The sequence below is a fragment of the Coregonus lavaretus genome, assembly GCF_964263955.1.
Source record: "Coregonus lavaretus genome assembly, chromosome: 1".
Classification (NCBI taxonomy): Eukaryota; Metazoa; Chordata; class Actinopteri; order Salmoniformes; family Salmonidae; genus Coregonus; species Coregonus lavaretus.
In genome coordinates this window covers 22,019,576-22,045,739 of record NC_139988.1, presented here as the reverse complement: position 1 = coordinate 22,045,739, position 26,164 = coordinate 22,019,576, and the positions used below count along the sequence as shown (strand labels likewise).

The following is a 26,164-nucleotide window of genomic DNA, read 5'->3' as shown; positions in this document are numbered from 1 at the left end:
GTTTGATCCCGTTGTGGCTTTCAAAACATCAACCTCTGCTAGTCACAATTAACAAACTTATTCTAGATATTCTTCTCACAATCTCACTTGACAGAGCTGCGGTCAGTGAGATTCTCATCCTGTGGAGTTCCTGTATAGACAGATTATATTTTTTTAGAAAATAGATTTCTTGAAACACTGGCTACATTGTATTTCAAACTTTTAAATTATTAATTTTGATAAGCATTTCCTGTTTTACATCTAAATCATGCAATGGAGCCACTGTCTTTTGTAAATGTGTAAACTTGATGTAGAAAGTAGGTTTCTCGCATAAAGATGCAGTTGCTCGTTTCAAAGTTGCATTATCAATGACGGAGCTTTGTTTGATCACATGCCTTTTTGATCCGTGTGTTGCAAATGCGAGATCCCACTGGTGCCGGTGCTTTCTTCGACGCCAAGTCGCATTCAAACACTGACCTCTACTAGACACCTTATTTACCAATTTACTTGTGGCGCAGTGGTCTAAGGCACTGCATCGCAGTGCTAGCTGTGCCACTAGAGATCCTGGTTTGAATCCAGGCTCTGTCGCAGCCGGCCGCGACCGGGAGACCCATGGGGAGGCGCACAATTGGCCCAGCGTCGTCCAGGGTAGGGGAGGGAATGGCCGGCAGGGATGTAGCTCAGTTGGTAGAGCATGGCGTTTGCAACGCCAGGGTTGTGGGTTTGTGGGTTCGATTCCCACGGGGGGCCAGTATGACATTTTTTTTTAAAATAATGTATGCACTCACTAACTGTAAGTCGCTCTGGATAAGAGCGTCTGCTAAATGACAAAAAAATATAAATAATAATGCATACCCCAGGTAAGGTAGCTCAGCCAACAAGCTCTTACAGTCTCACGTCAGAATTAGACGTTCAAACAACTTTCTATCGCTGGATTCGAACATGCAACCTTTGGCACCACAGACAGATGCTTACGCTAACCCTAACCCTAGCAAAACCCAAACCTACTTGAAGGTAATAGCGCTCACTGTTGCCCCTAGTGACCGGTTTACACGTCATCGCCCAACGTCCTCAGACATGGATGGACGTCGAATAGCCACTTGTATCACGGGTGACCTGGCTGAGCTCAGCAGGCTGGGTAGAAGATTAGGAAACAATCAGACAACATAGGCCAGCGGTTCCCAAATTAGGGGTCACGACCCACATGATATGAAAATTGGGTCGAGAGAATACTTTCCGAATGCACTATATTTGGAATAGAGCTATCAAAGGCAAATCCTAGAGGAAAACCTGGTTCCCTTACCGGGGCGGCAGGTAGCTTAGTGGTTAAGAGCATTGTACCAGTAACCGAAAGGTCGCTGGTTCTAATCCCTGAGCTGACTAGGTGAAAAATCTGTTGATGTGCCCTTGAGTAAGGCACTTAACCCTAATTGCTCTGGATAAGAGCGTCTGTAAAATGAAATGAAATGAAAGGAAGATAATTTAATGTAGGTAGGCCTCACACTCCAGTACAGTAGGTGGCGGTGTATGTACCTTAAACGTTGGATGCGATCCGCCAACCCAATCCCAAAAGAAGAAGAACAAGGAGGCGCAGGACAGACTTTTGCCCAATTGAGAAAACCCCACTATTTGTATTGTCCAATACCTGAATGCCGTACTTCCTGATGTTAAGGGTGTGATTTTTAGCATTAGCTTCACTGAAGTAAAATAGCAAAGTAATACGATACCTAGCCAGACGACCGATCCACAAACTAAGTGTAGGCTTACGCAATGTTCTTCTGAGAAATAGACTTGTTTACAAGTCGACTCTTTAGTTGCACAGAGTGGTGGGTATGCGGAATCAAAATGGGAAACATTTTCGGCAGAAAGAGACGCACGCGAGTCACAGAGCAGGACAGAGCAGTTTTGGTGAGTTGTCTAATGTTACCTTAGCCAACTATCTAGCAAGTCAGTCTGCTAACATAGCTAGCTAGCTACCAACATGTTCCAGTTGACACTCTACCCACACTGTACCCAGTTAGATAGGGAATCATTTCATGTATAGACCTAATGTTAGATCAGCAAAGTACACTACATGACCAAAAGTATGTGGACACCTGCTCCTCGAACATCTCACTCCAAAATCATGGGCATTAATATGGAGTTGGTCCGCCCTTTGCTGTTGTAACAGCCTCCACTCTTCTGGGAAGGCTTTCCACTAGATGTTGGAACATTAACATTCCCTAATTGAAAGCGATGCAAATGGGTACAAATGGTAAAATCATGGCATATTTGGACTAGATAATACGGAAGAGTATTAGGGAAGAGAAGAAGAAGAAAAAACGATAGTAAAAAAGTATTCGCTGGTTGAGAGAATGCCAAGAGTGTTCAAAGCTGTCAAGGCAAAGGGTGGCTACTTTGAAGAATCTCAAATATAAAATATATTTTGTTTAACACTTGTTGGGTTACTACATGATTCCAGATGTGTTATTTCATAGTTTTGATGTCTTCATTATTTTTCTACAATGTAGAAAATAGTAAAAATAAAGAAAAACCCTTGAATGAGAAGGTGTGTCCAAACTTTTGACTTGTACTGTACATATGTAGAGACATGTGGGTTGTGTGTTTGCAGGTGTGTGTGTATGTGGGGAGGGTGAGTGGGTCTAATACACTTGTCCAAACAGGCGTCACACACACACAGTGTCCCCAAAGCAATACCATTCTAACGGCCATGTATTGTTAGACTGTGAAGAGTCTGCGTGCATCAGTCCCTGTCATGGTGCCCTTCCAATTCGCTACAATGTAATCCTCAATCCCCTGCGTATGTCAACACCGTGCATAGTATATTATAGAGTAACAGCTAGATTAGCAGCCTATATGTCGAAAGGTTAACTTACAAATGTGTGCGTAGAGGCATGGTGTTTTATGTAGGCTACACTTCCAATTAAGTAGCGTCATAGGCCTGTGCTTATTATCTTTTGAATGTAGGTCACAGATTGCGTGGAGTTGGATTGCGGGTCCCTGTCGGGCTCAAGGGCTAACCCCAAACCTCTGTCATGGACCTTGCATAGCCACGGGGCAGGCGTTTGGGTAAAGCCCCATCTGAGACAGTAATGTTACATTCCATTATTATAACCTAACAGCTAACCGGTCTAGCCACTAGCCTCTACAAGGTGGACCAGTGGTAGCCTAAGTTAGCGGTATAGCTGAGACAAATGGCCTGTAACGGAGACGATGCCCCAGTTTTGGGATAACCTCCTTCATTCCTCCCATCCTGTAAGACATCACTGATAGATGGATAGTGAAAGGAGATGTTACGCTAGGCTACCAAGTCATGTCAGATAAGTGATTAGTTCTTTATAGCCTATATAGCCTATCATCATTGATCTAATAGGCCTATATTTCGATCAATTATTATTTAAAGAAAGGGATTATCTACCATGAATATATTCAAACAGTGCCTCAGATTAGCTGGTATGCGCATGCAGGAGTGGTCGTTGAGTTGCCTCTCCTCCCAGACACTTGCATAAAACCCCTGCTTCATTGTTAATTCCTCCCGCAGTCGTTGGATAGGCCTATAATTTACTTTCACTTGCCTACTGTAACGTACAATTAGCCTAAAGGTTAGGATACTCAATCTAGTTGGCCGCTTTAGGTTTATAATGGGCTGCATAATAGTGGTTTTGACATAAGACAAATACACACGCATAGCCCCCGGTCTCCAGGATCCCAAGATAATTAGTTTTATTGGGTGTGCTCAAGTAGTTGCCTAGGCTACACAGCAGAACGTTGTAGCGAATTCGTAGGGCAGACGGAAAGGACTTGAACGTTTTTTGTTTGTCTTCAAAACGCACCATGGCCGTTAGAAGAGTGTATGCCTATAGTCTAACATTGCCAGGGGGAAACTTGGTGTGTGTGTGTGTGTGCGCGTGCGTGCAAGTTATTAGAACATTAGATTGATAAGTGTGAATGAGCAGTGACGCCTATTTGAACGAGTGTATTAGATCATTAGATTGATGGCCATTTGTTTGTTTTGCCCCTACTTTTTACCGCCCACACACACCTGCATACACACACAATCCGCCCGTCTCTACCTATGTATGTAACAACGGTTGCGCCTTCTGAAAATAATCTCTGGCACATCCTTTTCCAGATCGTAATACTTATAATGGGAGGCCCGCCCACTGGGAGCCAGGCCCTGCCAATCAAAATGAGATTTTCCTCACAAAAGGGCTTTATTACAGAAATACTCATCAGTTTCATCAGCTGCCCAGGTGGCTGGTCTCAGACGATCCCGCAGGTGAAGAAGCCCGATGTGGAGGTCCTGGGCTGGCGCGGTTACACGTGGTCTGCGGTTGTGAGGCCGGTTGGACGTGCTGCCAAATTCTCTAAAACGACGTAAAGAAATTAACATTAAATTCTCTAGCAGCAGCTCTGGTGGACATTCCTGCAGTCAGCATGCCAGTTGCGCACTCCCTCAAATCTTGAGACATCTGTGGCATTGTGTTGTGGGACAAAACTGCACATTTTAGAGTGGCTTTTTATTGACCCCAGCACAAGGTGCACCTGTGTAATGATCGTGCTGTTTAATCAGCTTCTTGATATGCCACACCTGTCAGGTGGATGGATTATCTTGGCAAAGGAGAAATGCTCACTGACAGGGATGTAAACAAATTTGTCCACTTTTTTTTTTTTTTCAGCTTTTTGTGCGTATGGAACATTTCGGGGATCTTTTATTTTAGCTCATGAAACATGGGACCAACATTTGACATGTTGCATTTGTATTTTTGTTCAGTATATAATAATATTGTTATGTGCTAAAATAGAAAGGATTTCCTTGTTACTAAAGCCAATTCTAAAGTATTGTTTCACCAGGTCATCTAACTGCAGGCATTTCAATGGTGGTGCGCACAGCAAAAGGGAGCCAGGGAGACATGCAGTTAACCAATCCCCTACATTAATCTTGAAATATAACTCCAACTTTATTTGTCATAAAAATAAAAATAAACTCTAAATTTAGAGTTTATTCTCTAAATATAAAAAAAAAGTACTACCACCCATCGCTGTTTATTTATTTTTCTCTTTACTTGGCTCTAAAACTCTTCTGTAAAATAATGCTAAACAAGGTTGGAATGAGGTTAAATAAATTCAGCAAAATCCAATGAGTTAATTTGACAAAAAAATTAAAATCTGTTGAAATCGCACTGTGGATGTATTAGACTGCAGAATTACATATTGGGCATACTTAATACTCAATGAAAAGGGGGTATCAGGCTACTCAAGTGACACCCACATGTCAATATGCACAATAGGCTGGATAGTGAGGTGATTTCCCACAGTCAAAGTCCTGCAATAAGAGCTACAACACTAATATTTGTGTATACTCTTTACAGTTATGTTCTGTGGGTGTCACTGAGTAGACTGATACCCCATTTCATTGATCCACAATCCATAGGTAAGGTTGTACAGTGAAATATAAGTATGCCCCAATGCAATTATGAAGTCTAATACATCCACAGTGTGATTTCAACTGATTATAACATTTATTTTGTAAAATTAACAAATTGTTTTCTTGTTTAGTTTATATAACAACATTCCAACCTTATTTAGCATTATCTAGTCCAAATATGGCATGATTTCACTATTTGTATTTGCATCATATTTAATGAGTTGCTTTTATTTTGAAGATGAACCACTGATTCCACTATTGTTCCTCACACTGTTGTTTATGACACACAGGTGGGATAGGGGCAGTCTGACAACCCATACTAGCCAGGGCTAACACACCAAATTCAATTGACTACTGTACTGGCAAGCTAGACAGCAAACTGAAGCGATTTAGTGTTGAAACGAGTGGTATTCCAACAATCACATTAAAATGTCTGTCTGCTCAATTCCAGCAACTGAAACAGCAGAGAGATAAGTTGAAGCAGTACCAGAAGAGAATCACTCTGCAGCTGGAAAAAGAGAGGAATCTGGCCAAGCAGCTTCTGAAAGATGGCAAGAAAGAGTAAGGACTTGTTTCTCTCATCATAAATAAGACCTATCTGCCTAAAGTGAAGGTTGTCACTTTAAATAATTTGAGATTGAAAGCTGTCATGAGATATATATATATATATATATATATATATATATATATATATATATATATATATATATATATATATATATATATATACTGTATATACACAGTTGAAGTCGGAAGTTTACATACACTTAGGTTGGAGTCATTAAAACTCATTTTTCAACCACTCCACAAATGTATTGTTAACAAACTATAGTTTTGACAAGTCGGTTAGGACATCTACTTTGTGCATGACACAAGTAATTTTTCCAACAATTGTTTACAGACAGATTATTTCACTTATAATTCACTGTATCACAATTCCAGTGGGTCAGAAGTTTACATACATTAAGTTGACTGTGCCTTTTAAACAGCTTGGAAAATTCCAGAAAATGATGTCACAGCTTTAGAAGCTTCTGATAGACTAATTGACATAATTTGAGTCAATTGGAGGTGTACCTGTGGATGTATTTCCAGGCCTAACTTCAAACTCAGTCCCTCTTTGCTTTACATCATGGGAAAATCAAAAGAAATCAGCCAAGACCTCAGAAAACAAATTGTAGACCTCCACAAGTCTGTACAAACAATAGTACGCAAGTATAAACACCATGGGACCACGCAACCGTCATACCGCTCAGGAAGGAGACACGTTCCTTCTCCTAGAGATGAAGGTACTTTGGTGCGAAAAGTGCAAATCAATCCCAGAACAACAGCAAAGGACCTTCCGAAGATGCTGGAGGAAACAGGTACAAAAGTATCTATATCCACAGTAAAAATAAGTCATATATCGACATAACCTGAAAGGCCGCTCAGCAAGGAAGAAGCCACTGCTCCAAAACCGCCATAAAAAAGCCAGACTACGGTTTGCAACTGCACATGGGGACAAAGATCGTACTTTTTGGAGAAATGTCCTCTGGTCTGATTAAACAAAAATAGAACTGTTTGGCCATAATGACCATTGTTATGTTTGAAGGAAAAGGGGGGTGGCTTGCAAGCCGAAGAACACCATCCCAACCGTGAAGCACGGGGGTGGCAGCATCATGCTGTGGGGTTGCTTTGCTGCAGGAGGGACTGGTGCACTTCACAAAATAGATGGCATCATTCGGAAGGAAAATGATTTACATTTACATCATTTAGCAGACGCTCTTCTCCAGAGCGACTTACAAATTGGTGCATTCAACTTATGATAGCCAGTGGGACAACCACTTTTAATTTTTTTATTTTATGGGGGGTGGGGGAAGAAGGATTACTTTATACTATTCCAGGTATTCCTTAAAGAGGTAGGGTTTCAAGTGTCTCCGGAAGGTGGTCAGTGACTTCGCTGTCCTGGCGTCGTGGGGGAGCTTGTTCCGCCATTGGGGTGCCAGAGCAGCGAATAGCTTTGACTGGGCTGAGCGGGAACTGTGCTTCCGTAGAGGTAGGGGAGCTAGCAGGCCAGAGGTGGATGAATGTAGTGCCCTCGTTTGGGTGTAGGGTCTGATCAGAGCCTGAAGGTAAGGAGGTGCCGTTCCCCTCACAGCTCCGTAGGCAAGCACCATGGTCTTGTAGTAGATGCGAGTCTCAACTGGAAGCCAGTGGATTGTGCGGAGGAGCGGGGTGACATGAGAGAACTTGGGAAGGTTGAACACCAGACGGACTGCAGCGTTCTGGATAAGTTGAAGGGGTTTGATGGCACAGGCAGGGAGCCCAGCCAACAGCGAGTTGCAGTAATCCAGACAGGAGATGACAAGTGCCTGGATTAGGACCTGTGCCGCTTTCTGTGTAAGGTAAGGTCGTACTCTGCGAATGTTGTAGAGCATGAACCTGGAGGATCGGGTCACCTCTTTGATGTTAGCGGAGAATGACAAGGTATTGTCCAGGGTCACGCCAAGGTTCTTTGCACTCTGGGAGGAGGACACAATGGAGTTGTCAACCGTGATGGCGAGATCAACCGTCTGCTAAATGATGTAAATGTAATCATGGAGCAGGCAGTCCATCCCCGGGAGGAAGAGCAGCTCCGTCTTGCCGAGGTTCAGCTTGAGGTGGTGATCCGACATCCATACTGATATGTCTGCCAGACATGCAGAGATGCGATTCGCCACCTGGTTATCAGAAGGGGGAAATTAGAAAATTAATTGTGTGTCATCTGCGTAGCAATGATAGGAGAGACCATGTGAGGATATGACAGAGCCAAGTGACTTGGTGTATAGAGAGAATAGGAGAGGGCCTAGAACTGAGCCCTGGGGGACACCTGTGGTGAGAGCATGTGGTGCGGAGATAGATTCTCGCCACGCCACCTGGTAGGAGCGACCTGTCAGGTAGGACGCAATCCAAGAGTGAGCAGCGCCGGAGATGCCCAACTCGGAGAGGGTGGAGAGGAGGATCTGATGGTTCACAGTATCAAAGGCAGCGGATAGGTCTAGAAGGATAAGAGCAGAGGAGAGAGAGTTAGCTTTAGCAGTGCGGAGAGCCTCCGTGTCACAGAGAAGAGCAGTCTCAGTTGAATGACCAGTCTTGAAACCTGACTGGTTTGGATCAAGAAGGTAATTCTGAGAGAGATAGCAGGAGAGTTGGCTAGAGACGGCACGCTCAAGAGTTTTGGAGAGAAAAGAAAGAAGGGATACTGGTCTGTAGTTGTTGACATCGGAGGGATCAAGTATGTTTTTTGAGGAGGGGTGCAACTCTCGCTCTCTTGAAGATGGAAGGGACATGGCCAGCGGTCAAGGATGAGTTGATGAGCGAGTTAAGGTAAGGGAGATGGTCTCCGGAAATGGTCTGGAGAAGAGAGGAGGGGATAGGGTCAAGCGGGCAGGTTGTTGGGTGGCCGGCCGTCACAAGTCGCAAGATTTCATCTGGAGAGAGAGGGGAGAAAGAAGTCAAAGCTTAGGGTAGGGCAGTGTGAGCAGGACCAGTGGTGTCATTTGACTTGATAAATGAGGATCGGATGTCGTCAACCTTCTTTTCAAAATGGTTGACGAAGTCATCGACAGAGAGGGATGGGGGAGGAGGAGGGGGATTCAGCAGGGAGGAGAAGGTGGCAAAGAGCTTCCTAGGGTTAGAGGCAGAGGCTTGACATTTAGAGTGGTAGAAAGTGGCTTTAGCAGCGGAAACAGAGGAAGAGAATGTAGAGAGGAGGGAGTGAAAAGATGACAGGTCTGCAGGGAGTCTAGTTTTCCTCCATTTCCGCTCGGCTGCCCAGAGCCCTCTTCTGTGAGCTCGCAATGAGTCGTCAAGCCACGGAGCAGGAGGGGAGGACCGAGCCGGCCGAGAGGATAGGGGACGTAGAGAGTCAAAAGATGCATAAAGGGAGGAGAGGAGGTTTGAGGAGGTAGAATCAGGAGATCAGAGGGAGAAGGATTTAGCAGAGGGAAGAGATGATAGGATGGAAGAGGAGAGAGTAGTGGGAGAGAGAGAGCGGAGGTTGCGACGGCACATTACCATCGGAGTAGGGGCAGAGTGAGTAGTGTTGGAGGACAGCGAGAGAGAAAAGGATACAAAGTAGTGGTCGGAGACTTGGAGGGGAGTTGCAGTGAGATTAGTAGAAGAACAGCATCTAGTAAAGATGAGGTCAAGCGTATTGCCTGCCTTGTGAGTAGGGGGGGACGGTGAGAGGGTGAGGTCAAAAGAGGAAAGGAGTGGAAAGGAGGAGGCAGAGAGAAATGAGTCAAAGGCAGACGTAGGGAGGTTAAAGTCACCCAGAACTGTGAGGGGTGAGCCATCCTCAGGAAAGGAACTTATCAAGGCGTCAAGCTCATTGATGAACTCTCCAAGGGAACCTGGGATGGCGATAAATGACAAGGATGTTAAGCTTGAATGGGCTAGTGACTGTGACAGCATGGAATTCAAATGAGGAGATAGACAGATAGGTGAGGGGAAAAAGAGAGAATGTCCACTTGGGAGAGATTCCTGTGCCACCGCCATGTTGACCAGATGCTCTCGGGGTATGCGAGAACACATGGTCAGACGAGGAAAGAGCAGTAGGAGTAGCAGTGTTTTCTGTGGTAATCCATGTTTCCGTCAGCTCCAAGAACTCAAGGGACTGGAGGGTAGCATAGGCTGAGATTAACTCTGCCTTGTTGGCCGCAGAACGGCAGTTCCAGAGGCTGCCGGAGACCTGTAACTCCACGTGGGTCGTGCTAACAGGGACCACCAGATTAGAGTGGGAGCAGCCACGCGGTGTGAAGCGTTTGTATGGCAGGGATAGACAGACACATAGTTGACAGGCTACAGAAAAATGCTACAATAATGCAAAGGAGATCGAAATGAAATGAACTAAACATCTGGGAAAGCAAGAGAGCGGGGCCTCCCTCACTTACGTTTCACTGAAACACTCAAATATAACTCTCCCAACTTCCACGTTAGAAATTATAATTGTTGTAAACTACAGCGGTTCAATGTTTTCTAGGAATAGACTCTAACTTAGTTTATTCAGCTAGCTAACTTGGTACAGTATTCTTCCGTGAAAACCGTCCAGGGCACCGAATCCTATGACGCCATAGCCAACTAGCATGCCAGCCTCCAATAACACGGTTTAGCACCAATACTCGGTTACAACAAACCAGTGTGTTAACACGCCAAACAGATCATTTGTGTCCGTGTCTAACGTTGTGTAAAGTTTTGGGTTAGTTTTGACAGTTTGAGTGAGTACGTCATCAACTTATTCAGCCAGTTAGTTAGCTAGAATAGTTAGCATACTAGCTAGCCATTGCTCTCTGCCAACGAACCACCCCTCCTCCAACGGCACGAAACACACAGAGAGAGCCAAGCTAACGTTAACTAGTCACCCATGTCCCGAATTCCCTTGAACGACTCTTGTTACCAGAAAATAAAATAAATGTAGGTTATAACGATTAGTTACCGGAGTGTAACTCCAGTTCTATGAGTGGAGCGGAGCACCATAGGGGAGCTCTGCTCCTAGTGGTTTACCCTCTGCCCTAAGGCAGCAGCAGCCTGAGACAAAATTATGCACACACCTACAGCCAATAGGAGTACAAGTGTCCCTATAAGAGGGGATGCCTCCCCTCAATCAGCCTCCCGCTCCACTCATAGAACTGGAGTTACACTCCGGTAACTAATCGTTCTATATCGTGGAGCTCCGCCCCATAGGGGAGCTCTGCTCCTAGTGGTTTAAGGCGGAGCGTAGCTCTCCAAAATGTACTCCCTGCCGAGCCTAACACTTCCCATCGAAACGAGAAAGTCAGGCCCAGCAATGGCTGCAACCAAGTCCCGCAGTACTGCAACTAAAAACCCCTACGGGCGTCACAATATACCGCGTCATCGGTTAAAAGACCCGCCCCACCTCGTCCAATGGCAATGCCAATGACTAGTGGGCAGATCACCAGAATAGAAGCCATACTAATCTGTACTAGCAGATAGATGTGCCTCAATATCCTGTGAAAACACTACCGACCACTAATGGAATGACATCAAGTATCACTCTACATTGTGAACGCGGTAGACCGCCTCACTCACTCAATGGAATCCCAGAGATTAGTGGGCAGGAACAAAAACATGAGTCATACTAACTGAACAAGCAGATAGATGACCTCACATTCTGTTAATCAACGCATGCCTCTACTGTACTGACCCTGTCAGTCAGGATTCATGCCACAAAATATGTTTTCTTATCCAAAGCGGACCTGATGGAAACCCTGTCCATAGTCCTGCTTTTCCCTCTCTTCCTAGCTCAAGATCTCCCTTCAGCTATGCTGAGTACAGACCGAGCCAAAGAGTTAGAAAACACATCTGTCAAAAACACGTCTTCCTAACCAAAGCGGACCTGATGGAAACCTGTGTCCACAGTCCTGCTTCTCCTCTCTTTCTTGCTCAAAATCGTCCTTTAGCCACGCTGAGTACAGATCGAGCCAGAGAATTAGAAGACATATCTAAGAGATAGAAACGGATAAATGGAGACGGCGTCGACCAGGATGCTGCTCTACAGATATCCTCTACTCCTGTTCCTCTGAAAAGGACAGTAGAAGCCGCTACTCCACGAGTGGAGTGAGCTCTGATACCCTGAGGCAATTGCCGCCCTGCTACCTCATAAGCTGTCTCAATGCCTTCACAAAGCCAGTGAGACAACCTCTGTTTTGAAAGTGGTCTACCTAGTGCAGCCGCACCGTGACACACAAACAACTGAGGCGATGACCTAATCGCTGCTGTGCGCTCGACGTAACACGCCAAAGCGCATACCGGGCACAGGCGATGGAGCTTTTCCTCACTCCTCTCTCTATGAGGAGGAGGAGAAAAATCCCACAGCTCCACGGTCTGTGACCTATATGAACTCTTAATAACCTTCGGCACAAATGCCGGGTTAGGACGTAACACTGCTCTGTTCAGGTCACCATTGATGGCCAAGCAGTCAGGTCTCGTCGAAAGAGCACACAAATCACTGACCCGCTTAGCTGTAGTCAAAGCGAGCAACAGTGCTGTCTTTATAGACAGCATCTTGAGGGGTATTTGATTCAATGGCTCGAACGGCGACTTACATAGCGCTTCGAGTACCAAAGCCAAATCCCACTGAGGAAGCGTGACTCTAGGTGTTGGCCTAAGTCGCCGCGTTCCTAATAGGAAGCGTTTCACTAGAGGGTGGCTAAAGACATTGTCTCTGCCAAAACCCTCATGACAAGCTGAAATCGCTGCTGCAAACACTCTAATCGTGGCAGGCGATTTTTTCTTATCAAACATGAGCTGTAGAAAAGAGAGAATACTCTCCACCTGACAGCTCATGGGGTCCACACCTTGTGTGACACACCATCGTGAAAACACGTTCCATCTACTGGCATACATCTTAGAAGTGGAACTGGCACGTGAACCCTGTATGGTCCTGATCACTGCATCAGATAACCCACGGCGCTCTAGCCTGTCCCTCTCAGCAGCCAGGCCTTCAGTGGTTGGCCGATTATGGGCAATTTCCCTATCGTGCCAACCGCCTGAGACAACGCGTCCCGTCGATGTGGAATTGGCCAAGGTGGCGCAATCAACATCTGACTCATCTCCGCAAACCACGGAGCCCTCGGGCGATCGGGCGCTATCAGTATCACTGACAGCCCTCCTGACCTCACCCTGGCTAGCAGTGGGAGAATGCAGGACAGCGGAGGGAATGCATACAGGAGAACTCTCGGCCACGGTTGGTGCGCAAAGGCGTCCCTTCCCAGTGGCGGTTCGTCCTGTTCCCTCAGAGAGAACCACAGAGGACATTGCGCGTTCACGCGTGACGCGAATAGGTCCACATCGGCTCTCCCGAATTGTTCACAAATCTGGAGAACAATGTCTGGATGCAGACACCACTCGTCGTCTCGAGGACCCCCTCTTGACATGAGGTCTGCTCCTACGTTCAAGTAGCCCGGAATGTGTGCTGCTCTCAATGAGCGAAGGTGCTCGTGAGCCCACAGCCACAATTCCTCTGCCGCCCGATGGAGAGCAGAAGACCTGACTCCTCCCTGGCGATTTATGTGGGCTACTGTGGTCCGGTTGTCTGACCAGACCAGCACATCGCGACCCTGAAGGGTAGACGCGAAGTGGGTCAGAACCAGTCGAACCGTTTCCAACTCCAGGAGGTTGATGTGACGACCTGATTGAGGCCACACACCTCCTATCGCTTGTGTCTGACATGTCCCTCCCCATCCCGTCAGGGACGCATCCGTGAATACTGGGATGTGAGAGGACACCTTTCCTATCGGGACTCCGTGCGTGAGAACGCGCGAGTTTCTCCAATAGTTTAGGTCTGCACTGAGCGAGAGGGGAACCACCACCAACCGATGACGTTGACGCAATGGGTCTAGTCTTAGTTGGGCGAACCATCGCTGCGTCCTGCGCATGTGCAGGAGTCCCAGCGGAACCACAGAGTGGGCTGACGACATGAGACCCAAAAGTGACATGATCGACAGCGCCGTCACCGTGTGATTCGGACGACACTTCCTTAGGGCTAGCAACAAGGCTACCCTTCGGGGGTCCAAAATTCGAGCCCTCATCCTCACAGTGTCTAGCTGTATCCCCAGGTAGACAATCTGATGAGTGGGCCAGGGCGCGCTCTTTTTCCAATTCACAGCAAACCCCAGACTTGTGAGATGCATCACTGTCTGTGTTGTGTGAGTGATCGCCAGCTCTGCTGACGGGGCGAGAACCAGTAGGTCGTCCAGGTAGGCTAGTAGCCGTATTCCCTGACGATGCAACGGTTCCAATGCCGCCTCCACACACTTGGAAAATGTGCGAGGTGCCAGGGCGTACCCAAATGGCATCCTCGTGTATTCGTACGCCACCCCTTGAAAGGCGAACCGCAGAAACTTCCTGTGACGCGGCTGAACCGGCACATGAAAGTACGCGTCCTTTAGGTCTATGCTCATACAAAAGTCCCCTCTCTGGACACATTCCAGCAGACGTTTTGTCGTTAGCATTCGGAAGGGCCGTTTGGTTATGCTCTCGTTGAGAATGCGTAAATCCAAAATCGGCCTCACTCCCCCCGTCTTTTTGGGCACTAGGAAATAAGGCGAATATAGCCCTTTGTTCCTTTGCTCCTGGGGAACTACTGTCACCGCTTCCTTCGCCAAAAGTTCCGTAATCTCTGTCATCAGAGCGGCCACTTTGTCTGGCGTTTTCATCACCGTCTCCACCACTCCCCTGAACGGGGGTGGGGTCCGGTAGAATTGGAGAGCATAACCCTTCTGCAACGTCTGTTCTAGCCAGCGTGAGAGGGTGCAGCTTCTTCGCCACTGCCAGCAATGCAGAGAAAGTGGCTGGGCGCGAAGCTGTGGTGCATCCAGTAGGAAGGACCTGTATTCCTCTATGGCCCTTACCGCCACTGTTCCCCAACATTGAAGTGGTGGAACAGCCCAAGGTGGGCCTCCCGTGAAAGGGAGAGGAAATGCGTTCTGAGAAAGAAAGAGGAGTAGGGACATCGGTTAAACCCGTAACCGTCGTATTCCTGCCCTCCTTGAACGCATCGCGGGTCTGAATTGCGCTGACCGAGGCCACAGCCTGCGGCAGGGCACCATCCCCAGCAAGCGATTGCGTCATCTTAGGTGACTGCAATTCGCTATCAGAGCCCTTCACTACAGTACTCCTAGAAGTCTGTAGTATGAGGTCTCTATGAGGTAAAACAAGGCGGCGCCTTGATACCTTCTTAACTTTCACCTTCTGTGTGTGTTCAACTCTGCACCCCTGGTGGGTTGAGTCACGCTCAGTGTGGTGAGTATTAGCGCGTTCAAAGGGAAGTGGGGGCGCCGATACACTGGGCACCTTCGTGACCGTGGTAATCGGGCCCTCCGTGAACGCAGCATGGGTCTGAATCGCACTAACCGAGACCTTAGTCTGCGATAGTGCGACATCCCCAAATAGCGGCTGCGTCATCATGTCTCCTGACTGAGACTGCAGCCTGCTATGAGAGACGCTCACTACAGTACTCCTTGGGGTCTGTAATGTGAGGTCTCTTTGAGATAAGCCAAGACGGTGTCTTGGTATCTTTCCTCCCTTCACCTCCTGTGTGCGTTCAGCTCTGCACCTCTGGTGGGCTGAACTACGCTCAGTGTGGTGAGTATTAGCGCGTTCAGAAAGAAGTGGGGGCGCCGATACACTGGGAACCTTCGTCACCGTGGTAATCGGGCCCTCCGTGAACGCAGCATGGGTCTGAATCGCACTAACCGAGACCTTAGTCTGCGATAGTGCGCCATCCCCAAATAGCGGCTGCGTCATCATGTCTCCTGACTGAGACTGCAGCCTGCTATGAGAGGCACTCACTACAGTACTCCTTGGAGTCTGTAATGTGAGGTCTCTTTGAGATAAACCAAGACGGCGTCTAGGTATTATTCCTCCTTTCACCTCCTGTGTGCGTTCAGCTCTGCACCTCTGGTGGGCTGAACTACACTCAGTGTGGTGAGCCTGGGCGCGTTCAGAAAAAGGTGGGGGCACCTTCGTGACCGTGGTAATCGGGCCCTTCTTGAACGCAGCATGGGTCTGGGTCGTACTAACAGAGACCTTAGTCTGTGATAGTGCGCCATCCCCAATGTGGTTATTATCAGCGCATTCTGAGAGAAACGGGGGCGCCGATACGTTGGTTACGCCCGTAACCGTAGTAATCAGGCCCTCCGTGAACGCAGCACGGGTCTGAACTGCACTGACTGAGGCGTTAGCCTGAGACAGAGCGCCGTCCCGAATAGCGGTCGCGTCATCATGCCATTATCTGGCTGAGACTGCAGCCTGCTATGTGAGACACTCACTACAGCACTCCTAGGAGTCTGTAAAGTGAGGTCTTTATAAGGTACACTTAATACCTTTTATATACCTGCCTTATGTGTGCATTCAGCAACGCACCATGGTGGGCTGAGCTGCACTCATAGTGGTAAGAGAGAGAGCGAGAGTGAGGAAGGTCGAACGCTCTCGGATGTATTATGGAAAAGGGGCTATTTTTTGACAGTGTCAAGTAGAGCCAACTCTTTATTACACACATCAACAAAAAACATTCTCCTCCATACACTCAACGGTAGAGTGGGGGGGGGCAGTGGGCTCGGTCACAGCAGGCGCTGTGCCGTCTTCCGTTCTCTCCCCCTCGCCTGTCATAAACGGCGTCTCTTCTGGCCGCCCTTCGGGTGATGCCAGGATGACGCTTTAATGACCTCTCTCGCCGGCACCTCTGGCGCTGCAGGGGGGGGGGGCGAGGCCCGCTTCCTTGCTGCTGGAGGCCGCCGTCTGACGCCAAGCTGTAGCGAGAGTAACGGCCGCCCTTCCTCATATCCACTTCCGGGTTGGAGGGAATGGGGGGCAGCTTAATCTCCCGCTGTTTAGCAGCCCACTCAATGAGACCTGAGAATTCAGGCACAGAGAGGCTGTGGCGTCATCATCCAGGGATGTAATGACCTCACAATTTCCCGAAGGAAAAGGGGTGTTAAACATCTGGGTCAGTGTAATGAATTGTTCCAATAGAATATTCATTTCTTCCCCAATAGCCCTGTCATCTCCTGAGTCAGCGCCTTCAGATGATGCCTCAGAAGCTGAGACTAACACTGATAGCACATCCTCAAGAGGAATATCCTCCCTAAAAATGCCCAACGCTGCTTCCACTCCTTCAAAAAAGGAGGGCGCAGCTGGCGCATAGTGGGGGATTAATGAAGCTGTCCCCGGCGTGCTGTGTCCCTCAACCCACGAAACATATGTCGGGGGGGTCGACAGCCGCCAAGGGGAACAGCGACATTGAGCTCTGAAAAGAGCTTTTGTTAAATACTTACCCTATGGATAAGCTTGGTGTGCTCATTGTAGGACGACGTCGATGATCTGGAAAATCGACTGCGTTTTCTTCGTCCTGAGTCTTCTCTTCGTCTCTTCTTGGCTTCTTCAGTCTAGTCCAGTCGCTGAAGAAAAAGGGAGGCTGATTGAGGGGAGGCATCCCCTCTTATAGGGACACCTGTACTCCTATTGGCTGTAGGTGTGTGCATAATTTTGTCTCAGGCTGCTGCTGCCTTAGGGCAGAGGGTAAACCACTAGGAGCAGAGCTCCCCTATGGGGCGGAGCTCCACGATATAGAACTTACCCTTAGTAGCTACTGTTAGCCAGTTAAGTGCAAAGCTAGCCACTGAATCGATTCAGCCAGTTCGCGTCTGTCCCAACAGAGAGAAAGGGTCTCCAAATATATGAGTTTAAATGTATTTGGCTAAGGTGTATGTAAACTTCCGACTTCAACTGTATATACTCTGTTAATTACAAACGTAGGATATTTGCATTTTCTTACCTTTCTGTATTTTGTTTTCAAACAGGAAGGCCCTCCTCTTGCTCAAAAAGAAAAGATACCAGGACCAGCTCCTGGACAAGACGGAAAACCAGATTAGCAACCTGGAGCACATGGTAAATAGTTAACACATTTGTCAACATTTTGTACCATAGCAAAACGTTTTGCAACAGAAAACGTTTACTCTAAACGGAAAACGCTTTGCAATGAAAACAATTGTTTTTATTGGACAAATTTAGGTCCCTCTCCATTTCATTCTGTTTTCTTTCATTTGGTTATTTTTGGTTCCTAGTGAATACACCCCTGTACTCAACTAATGCTTTCTGATCTTGTTTTCTTTACAGTGTCAAGACATTGAGTTTGCCCAGATTGAAATGAAGGTCATTGAAGGACTTAAAGTTGGAAACGACTGCCTGAAGTCATTGCATGAGGTATGTGAGGGTATCAGAGATCTATGTTTGTTCTCTATGCAATTTCCCTATGACACAGGAAAGTAGCATACTGTATGTGTTTCTCTTTTCCATAAGCCATCAGTAAGATAAATAGGTTGCTTAGGGCATTTTCACATATGGAGTTCGGTACCCTGGTTCGGTTTCTCTGAGCGTTTGTGAGAATTCTACAGAATACGTTTCGCTTTCACAACACCTGAAAATAACAGTTTCAGGATACGATTTGCGAGACGCACCTTCTACATGACATTAGCGAGCTAGCTTGTTTACAACAGGCAAAATGTTTCACTTGAATTGCGCTGCCGAGTCTAATACCTGGTACTCTTGTCCTGGATCTTGGACCCGCTGCTCATGCTGGTCCAGGATTAGTTTCAGCCAGGGTTCGTTTGCTATATAGCGCGGATCAGGGTACTAAATGCTCCAGGATCTGGATCATACAGGGGATATGTGAAAGCGCCCTTAGTTACCTTCAGTGCATCTGCAAACCAAATTGCATTCTGCATGAATAAGCCATGAATATAACATTGGCTTCCCTGTACTTACTGTTTTTTGTTTTTTCGTATCAGGCGATGTCTATCGAGGATGTGGAGAGAATTATGGATGAGACCCAAGAAGCCATTGAATACCAGAGGGTAAGGTCCCCACTGTTTCTTTTTACAGAGGCGTTGATATCTTATTGAAATTACTGTGTTTTGTTTATTTATTTGTACCCTTTTATCTCTCTTCAGGAAATAGACGAGATGCTGGCAGGTTCCCTGACACAGGAGGATGAAGATGCTGTACTGGCTGAACTGGAGGCCATCACTCAGGTCAGTCTGAATGACTCAACAACAACACTGGCTGGAAAGGCAGAAACCATCTCATCATGAGACTGTCCACCTGGACAGTATCTATCCAATATCAATATAATGTTATATTTCATACAAATAGAATGTTCTTTTTCATACAAATAGAATGTTCTATTTCGTAGAATAGAACGTACATTTCTATGCTCTCTGCTCAAGTCCCTCCTCCATTTCTCCCGGTCTCGCTCTTTCTTACTATTCCTTTCTCTATAACCTTGGATTTGTTTTTGTATGTGTAGGGAGACCTTGACCTACCAGAGGTACCTGATGAGTCCCAGCCTGAGGTCCCAGAGGCAGCTGAGGGAGAACCAGGTCAAGGTAAGACTCCTCAGATATGGCATCATGTCATATGTCATCATGCTGAATTACATTGAGGGTTAATTTCATGTTGAGAGAATGTGTTCAGCAGATTTGGATTCAGATTTAGGTTGAAGACTGTCTGGTTGTCTTTATTTCAGAGAGGGGGAGACAGAGGAAGAAGCAGGAACGAGAGATGTTGGCTGTCTAGAAATGCTTGTTTGCCAATGGACTTGGTACGCCGGCCACTATATCCCCCTCGTGGGGGTCTCATGCCCCAACCACCACACACAACCACAGAAAGATTATCTTCACTCACTGGAAGCTGAAGCATCTCTTCCAGTCCCTCACCGCCAAGACTGATGCTCCTGGTGCCCTGCTAAGCCTTGGCCTTGTGAGCCCAACTAGGGCTCTATAGGCCTCCTCTGGACTCAACAACCCCATCACTCCAACCATGGACATGGACCTTATTTTTCAGGTCATTGCCTGCAGGTTCTCTCCTATCCTTTTTATGTTTAGGGCCTATTTACATTGTGCCTATTGCCTAAGTCCCTTGACAGGTGTGTGTTTTTTAAATCTTCTGTGAACAAATTATGTGATTAACAGACAAATGAATGAGTGTCACTTTTATTTCTTTATTTCTCTTCAACCTTTTGTGACTTATGCCTGTTATCTGACCACAGAGCACATTCTCTTTGGTAGGAATAGTCTACATTTATGTCTTTCAAAATCATGACTATTTGGACTATTTTCAGAATCTTGACCTGTTTAGATGCCAAATCATAGTTCAAAATGCCTTTATTCCTGCCAAACTGTCAAGAATCGATTTGACTTTTAGCTTTGGTTTCAACTTGTTGATTTGGGGACAGAATCGTTATAACAGTACTGACCTATTTGCTAAAGCAGCCATTTCATGTATATTCATTTTCTTCCTCGCTGTCGAGCTGTTTAGCCAATCTAATGCTCCAGTTCATTTTGGCTTGGGGATTAGTTCAGTGTCATTGGAGAAAGGAAGAGCTAATCGTATATTGTCAGTGGGCTTACTTACCTCTGTACCTCACAGACAACACCAGACAACACTGGTGTTCTCATCGGATGGCTAGATTTGACTATGATTTCAGTCCAAGACGCCCTCACAGAGCCTGATGCCCTAGCTATCTTTCCAGTGAGTATTATGAAATTAGGTCTGTCTTACTATGAAGTGTGATATTGGATTGTTAGCTGCCTGGGTCTGTAATATTTTACTGGCATATCATATCATGATTCTCTTAGAGCATTGGCTAATTATTTCTTTATCTGAAATGGAGGGCCTACATATAAAAGAGAAGCACTACCCATATTTGATATATGTAAGTGGCTTATCAGACCAGATATGTATGGTATAAAAAGTATTACTGTTCTCTAATCTGTAAGTCTCTCTGAGATGCTCTTGACAATAACTGTGGAGACCATTTCCCAGTTATATCCTATTGACAAACCTGTGGCGTGTCTATACGAAATATCTTCTTATTCTGTAACAATACAAGCATTTTTAAAAGTAGTCCTTGGCCAGCCTGGTTTTACTCGGTATGTTGATATAAACAACCACTAGAGGGCAGCAAATAGCAGCGTATGTTTTTCCTGTTCATGAACTGCACCTCAGCATACATTGGTTAGTGAATGTATTGTGTGGATTGGGGTGCTGTCTCATGTTTTTATTCTGTGTACTGTGCATGTATATGGGACAGTAACTACTTAGCTATGGGGAGAATCATATAAGATCAGCCTTTTGCTGTACATTATACCCAACTTCATGTGATGAATGAAATGTAACTGTATACAGCATCCTTGGATTATACTGAGGTCCTCTTAAATCATTCCATAGTGGGACACAGAGAATTGTAATACAGCAACCTATGACTAAAGATGCCAAGTAAGGAGTAAGTGGTAGGTCTTATCTCCTGTATGGCCCACATCTTTGGGGGAAATCCGTGAAACGATTAGTATCTTTATGGGAAAAGTACTTCACCTTTTCATAAGTGAACGCTGATGTTCCGTTGAATGAATTTGCTGCATTATGTCGCTGATAGTTCCCGTCAAGCCAATGACAGTGTGGGAGACTGGAAGTGGGTGGGAAAAGGCAAAGGCAGTAAGGGAACATTAATGACAGAGCAAGTAACTGTGCTCAATGATTCACAAAAGGGAGATTTAAACCTGAGAGACTGTTACAGGCAGGGAAAATGGAGTGAGTGGGATGTGTAGGAGGAGAGGAGGCTGTTTCAAGTGCTCCTGAGAAAGAGCCTGGTCTGCAGAGGAAGGCGCCGTAATGATGATCTGGGGGATATGGGAGGCAGGGATTGTGTGTGTCTGTCCCCTTGCTGCCAAATATATCTGGCAAAGGTAGCAGAATGCCACACACTGTCCCCCCTTTATTATCATACAGTGACTGACTAGCCCCACCCCCGCACCTTAATTGGGGAGGACGGGCTCGTGGTAATGGCTGGAGCGGAATCAGTGGAATGGTATCAAACACATGGTTTGATGCCATTCCATTCGCTCCGTTCCACCCATTATTATGAGTCGTTCTCCCCTCAGCAGCCTCCACTGGTAAGAATGCTGTTCATTGACTACAGCTCAGCATTCAACACCATAGTCCCATTCAAGCTCATCACCAAGCTCAGGACCCTGGGACTGAACACCTCCCTCTGTAACTGGATCCTGGATTTCCTGAAGGGCCGCCCCCAGGTGGTGAGGGTAGGCAACAACACATCCGCCACGCTGACCATCAACACAGGGGATCCTCAGGGGTGTGTACTTAGTCCCCTCCTGTACTCTCTGTTCACCCACGACTGCGTGGCCTCGCACGACTCCAACACCATCATCAAGTTTGCTGCCAACAACTGTGGTAGGACTGATCACCGGCGACGATGAGGCAGCATATAGGGAGGATGTCAGAGATCTGGCAGTCTGGTGCCAGGACAACCATCTCTCCCTCAATGTCAGTAAGACAAAGGAGCTGATTGTGGACTACAGGAAACGGAGGGGCGAGCACGCCCCCACCCACATCGACAGCGCTGTAGTGGAGCGGGTTGAGAGCTTCATGTTCCTCAGTGTCCACATCACTAAGGAATGAACATGGTCCACACACCCACACAGTTGTGAAGAGGGCACGACAACGCCTCTTCTCTCTCAGGAGGCTGAAAAGATTTGACATGGGCCCTCAGATCCTCAAAAAGTGCTATAGCTGCACAATTGAGAGCATCTTGACTGGCTGCATCACCGCTTGGAACGGCAACTGCAAGGCAACGACCGCAATGCGCTACAGAGGGTGAGTACGGCCAAGTACATCACTGGGGCCGAGCTCCCTGCCATCCAGGACCTCTATACGAGGCAGTATCAGAGAAGGCCTCCAAACAATTAAGACTCCAGTGACCCAAGACATAGACTGTTCTCTCTGCTGCAGCATGGCAAGCAGCACCAGTGGACCAAGTCTAGAACCAACAGGACCCTGAACAGCTTCTAGCCCCAAGGCATAAGAGTGCCAAACAGCTAATCAATGGCTACCTGGACTACCTGCATTTACCTTTTTTTGCACTAACTCTCTTGCACTGACTATGCACACACACTGGACTACCCATACACTCACACATACTTACAGTACACTGACACCCCAACACATACATACACACACACACACACAACATATGCCCACACACATATAACATGCACACACATGCATACTGACGCCACACACATACACACACACACACTTTCACACTCACCACATACGCTACTGTCTATTATCTATTCTGTTGCCCAGTAACTTTATCCCTACCTATGTACTGTTCATAGCTACCTAAATTACCTCGTACCCCTGCACATCGACTCTGTACTGGTACTCCCTTTATATAGCCATGTTATTTTCAACTCCCTATATATAGCCATGTTATTTTCTACTTCCTGTATATACCCATGTTGTTTTCAACTCCCTATATATAGCCATGTTATTCTCTACTCCCTATATACAGTGAGGGAAAAAAGTATTTGATCCCCCGCTGATTTTGTACGTTTGCCCACTGACAAAGAAATGATCAGTCTATAATTTTAATGGTAGGTTTATTTGAACTGTGAGAGACAGAATAACAACAACAAAATCCAGAAAAACGCATGTCAAAAATGTTATAAATTGATTTGCATTTTAATGAGGGAAATAAGTATTTGACCCCCTCTCAATCAGAAAGATTTCTGGCTCCCAGGTGTCTTTTATACAGGTAACGAGCTGAGATTAGGAGCACACTCTTAAAGGGAGTGCTCCTATTCTCAGCTTGTTACCTGTATACAAGACACCTGTCCACAGAAGCAATCAATCAATCAGATTCCAAACTCTCCACCATGGCCAAGACCAAAGAGCTCTCCAAGGATGTCAGGGACAAGATTGTAGACCTACACAAGGCTGGAATGGGCTACAAGACCATCGCCAAGCAGCTTGGTGAGAAGGTGACACCAGTTAGTGCGATTATTCGCAAATGGAAGAAACACAAAATAACTGTCAATCTCCCTCGGCCTGGGGCTCCATGCAAGATCTCACCTTGTGGAGTTGCAATGACCATGAGAACGGTGAGGAATCAGCCCAGAACTACACGGGAGGATCTTGTCAATGATCTCAAGGCAGCTGGGACCATAGTCACCAAGAAAACAATTGGTAACACAGTACACCGTGAAGGACTGAAATCCTGCAGCGCCCGCAAGGTCCCCCAGCTCAAGAAAGCACATATACAGGGCCGTCTGAAGTTTGCCAATGAACATCTGAATGATTCAGAGGAGAACTGGGTGAAAGTGTTGTGGTCAGATGAGACCAAAATCGAGCTCTTTGGCATCAACTCATCTCGCCGTGTTTGGAGGAGGAGGAATGCTGCCTATGACCCCAAGAACACCATCCCCACCGTCAAACATGGAGGTGGAAACATTATGCTTTGGGGGTGTTTTTCTGCTAAGGGGACAGGACAACTTCACCGCATCAAAGGGACGATGGACGGGGCCATGTACCGTCAAATCTTGGGTGAGAACCTCCTTCCCTCAGCCAGGGCATTGAAAATGGGTCGTGGATGGGCATTCCAGCATGAAAATGACCCAATACACACGGCCAAGGCAACAAAGGAGTGGCTCAAGAAGAAGCATATTAAGGTCCTGGAGTGGCCTAGCCAGTCTCCAGACCTTAATCCCATAAAAAATCTTTCTGATTGAGAGGGGGTAAAATACTTATTTCCCTCATTAAAATGAAAATCAATTTATAACAGTTTTGACATGCGTTTTTCTGGATTTTTTTGTTGTTATTCTGTCTCTCACTGTTCAAATAAACCTACAATTAAAATTATAGACTGATCATGTCTTTGTCAGTGGGCAAACATACAAAATCAGCAGGGGATCAAATACTTTTTTCCCTCACAGTATAGCCATGTTATTTTCAACTCCCTATATATAGCCATGTTATTTTCTACTTCCTGTATATAGCCATGTTATTTTCTACTCCCTATATATAGCCATGTTATTTTCTACACCCTGGATATAGCCATGTTATTTTCTACGTCCTGTATATAGCCATGTTAGTTTCTACTCCCTGTATATAGCCATGTTATTTTCTACTCCCTATATATAGCCATGTTATTTTCTACCCCCTGTATATAGCCATGTTAGTTTCTACTCCCTGGATATAGCCATGTTATTTTCTACACCCTGGATATAGCCATGATATTTTCTACACCCTGGATATAGCCATGTTATTTTCTACTTCCTGTATATAACCATGTTATTTTCTACTCCCTGTATATAGCCATGTTATTTTCTACTCCCTGTATATAGCCATGTTAGTTTCTACTCCCTGTATATAGCCATGTTATTTTCTACTCCCTGTATATAGCCATGTTATTTTCTACTCCCTGTATATAGCCATGTTATTGCCTACTTCCTGTATATAGCCATGTTATTTTCTACTCCCAGTATATACCCATGTTATTTTCTACTCCCTGTATATAGCCATGTTATTTTCTACTTACTGTATATAGCCATGTTATTTTCTACTTCCTGTATATAGCCATGTTATTTTCTACTTCATGTATATAGCCATGTTATTTTTACTCGTTATTGTTATTCACTGTATTTATTCCTCATGTCACTATTTCTATTTTTTTATTTAATGTTTTATCTTTAACTCTGCATTGTTAGTCTACACCTGTTGTTTACAAAGCATCTGACAAATAACATTTAATTTTTTTTAATTATGGAAACCACTTCGGCCAACTACACTGAACAAAAATATTAATGAAACATGCAAGAATTTCAAAGATTTTACTGAGTTACAGTTCATATAAAGAAATCTGTCAATTGAAATAAATGTACTAGACCCTAATCTATGAATTTCACATGACTGAGAATACAGATACCTTAAAAAAAGGTAGGGCATTGGATCAGAAAACCAGTCAGTGTCTGGTGTGACCACCATTTGCCTCTTGCAGTGCAACACATCTCCTTTGCATAGAGTTGATCAGGCTGTTGATTGTGGCCTGTGGAATGTTCTCCCACTCCTCTTCAATGGCTGCGCGAATTTGCTGGATATTGGTGGGAACTGGAACACGCTGTCGTACACGTCGTTCCAGAGCATCCCAAATATGCTCAATAGGTGGCATGTCTGGTGAGTATGCAGGCCATGGAAGAACACGGACATTTTCAGCTTCCAGGAATTGTGTACAGATCCTTGCAATGTGGGGCCGTGCATTATCATGCTGAAACATGAGGAGATGGCGGTGGATGAATGGCACGACAATGGGCCTCAGGATCTCGTCACGGTATTTCTGTGCATTCAAATTGTGATCGATAAAAT

The 26,164-nt window shown here is 46.0% G+C and overlaps 1 protein-coding gene across 1 annotated transcript; it reads left to right on the top strand.

The window, feature by feature from the left end:
* Positions 1-1,571: 1,571 nt before the first annotated feature.
* chmp6b (charged multivesicular body protein 6b) lies at positions 1,572-20,848 on the top strand. The gene is made up of 8 exons (XM_084169692.1): positions 1,572-1,887; positions 5,859-5,968; positions 17,746-17,833; positions 18,062-18,148; positions 18,733-18,798; positions 18,895-18,975; positions 19,251-19,329; positions 19,470-20,848. The coding sequence occupies exons 1-8, from the start codon at positions 1,825-1,827 to the stop codon at positions 19,517-19,519; spliced, it is 624 nt and encodes a 207-aa protein (XP_084025818.1). The 5' UTR covers positions 1,572-1,824; the 3' UTR covers positions 19,520-20,848.
* Positions 20,849-26,164: the final 5,316 nt, after the last annotated feature.

Coding starts and splice junctions, on each gene's coding strand:
- chmp6b (XM_084169692.1), top strand. CDS start 1,825: ATGGGAAACATTTTCGGCAGAAAGAGACGCACGCGAGTCACAGAGCAG. Junction 5,969..17,745: donor CTGAAAGATGGCAAGAAAGA/GTAAGGACTTGT, acceptor GTTTTCAAACAG/GAAGGCCCTCCTCTTGCTCA. Junction 18,799..18,894: donor AAGCCATTGAATACCAGAGG/GTAAGGTCCCCA, acceptor ATCTCTCTTCAG/GAAATAGACGAGATGCTGGC.